General features: G+C 42.0%; 1 protein-coding gene across 1 annotated transcript in view; it reads left to right on the plus strand.

Moving 5' to 3' along the window:
• The first annotated feature begins 1,471 nt into the window (after nucleotides 1-1,471).
• Nucleotides 1,472-3,138, plus strand: part of LOC118741771 (basic proline-rich protein-like) — a 3,292-nt gene continuing 1,625 nt past the window's right edge. The window contains exons 1-2 of the mRNA XM_036473742.1: nucleotides 1,472-1,698; nucleotides 2,715-3,068. Coding sequence (XP_036329635.1) covers nucleotides 1,696-1,698; nucleotides 2,715-3,068 — 357 coding nt within the window. The 5' untranslated portion in view covers nucleotides 1,472-1,695. The remainder of the gene's footprint in view (nucleotides 1,699-2,714; nucleotides 3,069-3,138) is intronic.

Genomic DNA, 3,138 nt, shown 5'->3' on the forward strand with positions numbered 1-3,138 from the left:
GATGTCGTTTCTTCCAAAAAATGTTGCCCTTCAACCCCGTGAAATGGCATTTTTCTGCCTTCTTGTCCTTGTCTAGCTCATGCATTACATAATGTTCTCGTTCAAAGCTTCGCAGGGCAGAGAATGTGCCTTTTTTGCCTCGAAAGAGCGTGACATTTCAAGAAACGAACACACAATTTTCTCACCCTTTGCCTTTAATTTAGAATCGAACACGAAAAGAGAAAGGGGCAATCAAAAGGCAAAATTTTTTTTGGTAGGAACAAAATCACCATTTCTATCTCGAATTCTTATCAATGCTTGTTGTATGTGCGTACATATATCAGTGCCACGATGTAGAAAATAAAGATGGCGCCATCCGCTAACCTTTCGTCGATTTGACAGCATTAACCTATTCGCTGACGTCATAAAATATTTCAGTTTTCAAATGGTTCCAGCAATACATCTGGAAGCCTCTGAAATATCCACTTTTGTCCAGCCCGTGACTATATTGACACGAATTGGAAAAAAGTTTGCCGGATCTTTTTTAGGCTTCCATCATAATTTGGAGAGGCAATTTTTCTTCTTTTTTTTTTTTGCTGACGTACAAAACGATATGGCTCCGGCTAACAAGAAACCAGTGCATTTGATTAGTCACCCTTGGCTCGGTTTGAGTTCATAAGATTCTGATGGCCAACAGTTTGTGCAGTAATACTTCATACTCCAATACTCCAAATCTTGGCGTCAACTTCTGACCCAGAGCGTGGGAAACTTGCAATCACAAATTGCATTTATATTGTATAATATTTGATAAGTGTAAAGTACTTGCAATATTTAATGAAAATTTAAAAATAAAAAAATTTTTATAAATTAATCTCCGTTGCACAGATTATTAAAAGCGAGTTTCCAATAACAATTAAATCGATACATTGAGATTCGGTCAGCGTCTATGAACGCGATGATGATGGCTCTTTGTTGTGGCTCTAATGATGATTGGGCTTGGAAAAACCTTTATGAAGTCAGTCGCTCGCCGTCGAGCTAGTCTATGATACTGAGCGTGCGCTGAGTCGCGCCGCGCCGCGCCGCTTTACAGACGACAACACCCGTTTAGTTTGTTTACTTTGTGTATCTTCTCGTTCGCTCGGTGTGCGCTATTCAGAAGCTGTCACTGCTGCTGTTTTTGTTGCCGCCGGCATAGTTAGTCGGGGAGCCTCACGTCGAGCTTGTTGCTTTGGCTATGATGATGACGCTGCGATTGAGGTTGCCGGCGTCTTAGCTGTTTGGCAGCGCGCTTAGCCAGTTACCGCATCTAATAGGTATTGTAAGCACGTAGGGAAAGAGTCGTAGGCATGCGGCATGGAGATGCTACAATTGGAGAAGCTATGAAGCTATGATCGATGCTGCGGCTGCGCGCGCTGTGAGAGTTGGAATTCCCTAGCGGCGGAGCTGCTGCAATGAGCCACACGATTTTCATATAAATTCAGCTGAGCGAGAACAATTGGTCAGCATTTGGATTTCGGGCGAGCAACTGGCGTGAACAAATTGTCGAAGTCGAAGTGAATTTTAAGAGCCATTTAAGTTTCGCGATACTAACGTCATTTTGTTATTAAATATTACTGTACATGAACATTGTTATATGCTGAAGGATAACTATTAAGTTGTGTAAATAAAAGTAAAAATCGTTTTCGTGGCTCGGGCGCTAGCGCATGAAACTTGAGAATGGTGAGTTTTAACAAACTAAAAAAAAAAAAAAAAAAAAAAAAATCATCGGTCACCTTAGTTTCGCATTTCGCAATAAGGTAACTTGCAGCAAACCAGAATTGTGCAACACATGCACTTATATTAATAGCGTTGGCTATGCCACCAGCTCAAAATGTGATTTATGACCAACTGTGACGATGTGTGCTAAGCAGCCAGATTTATGTCATCAGTGAAAACAAAGAACACAAAAACGTAATACTAAAAACAACAACAACAAAGAAAATTTTTGTTTGTGCCAAAATTGGTAAATCGAAGCTGCAGTCATCTGGGAAAATCTGAGACTTCGGCGTAGCTGACTACGCCATCCATTGCATTGATATTAGAAACAAAAGAAGCGATGGAGAAATTCGGCTTAGCCAGCGATAAAAAAAAAAAACATTGTTTTAGTCATATTGCCGGAATTATTTCGAAATCGTGACTTGGAAGTGCTGCAACGAGCGAGCCCCAAAGCCAAGCGAACTTAAAGCACAAACGAAGTTCCCAGCTTATTGTAAATACCATCACGAATTAGTGAAAAAGTATGAAACCGTCATTACATTTCTAAAGGGCGGGCTATGATTCAACTAACGAACACTTTGCTTACAAACACATACATACATATATATGTACATGTGTATCTCTAGATAGTAACTATGAAGTCGACTTTTGAATAGCTAATGGATGTTTTGTTTGTTTTCAACTGAATTCTTCAATTCACTTGGCCGAGTAGATGTCGAGAATTGTTGAATAAATCAAAAGCAGATTTTGGTTGGCTGATTAGCTCGCGGATGTAGTAAATCGCATTGCGAGCAATTATGGACCGCATAAAACACGCAAATTTTGTTTTAGTTTGCGTAATCAGCCACCTCTATACGAATGCTTGATTGCAAAATACCTTACTGAATTCATATTTCATACATATTCAAATTGCTGCTCGTCTTCATCCCTTTCATTAAAAATTCTAATTGGTTTTTCTATTATTTGTTTGTACTTTGCAGAAATTATTAGCCCTGCTGTTTGCCTTTCTGGCTTTGAATGGAGTGCTTGCTGATGTTTCTCATCTGAGTAGTGACCTGCAAGAGGATGGTTATCATTACAAACAGCCATCGGTGCCATTTCCACCACCACCTTCGGGCAATGAGATAGACGATACAGGCTACCAACCACAGCCGCAGCCGCAACCGCAGCCGCAGCCGCAGCCTCAGCCTCAGCCATCGTACCCAGCTCCTCGCCCACAGCCACAACCTCGACCACAGCCTCAACCCGAACCACAACCATCCTATGGAGCTCCCAGGCCACAACCACAACCCCAACCCCAACCCCAGCCACAACCATCCTACCAAGCCCCAAGGCCACAACCGCAACCGCAACCGCAACCTCAACCCCAACCCCAGCCTCAACCCACTTACGGCGCACCTCGAC

Source organism: Rhagoletis pomonella, unplaced genomic scaffold (assembly GCF_013731165.1).
Source record: "Rhagoletis pomonella isolate Grant_MI unplaced genomic scaffold, Rhpom_1.0 Rhpom_scaffold_00006, whole genome shotgun sequence".
NCBI classification, from domain to species: Eukaryota; Metazoa; Arthropoda; class Insecta; order Diptera; family Tephritidae; genus Rhagoletis; species Rhagoletis pomonella.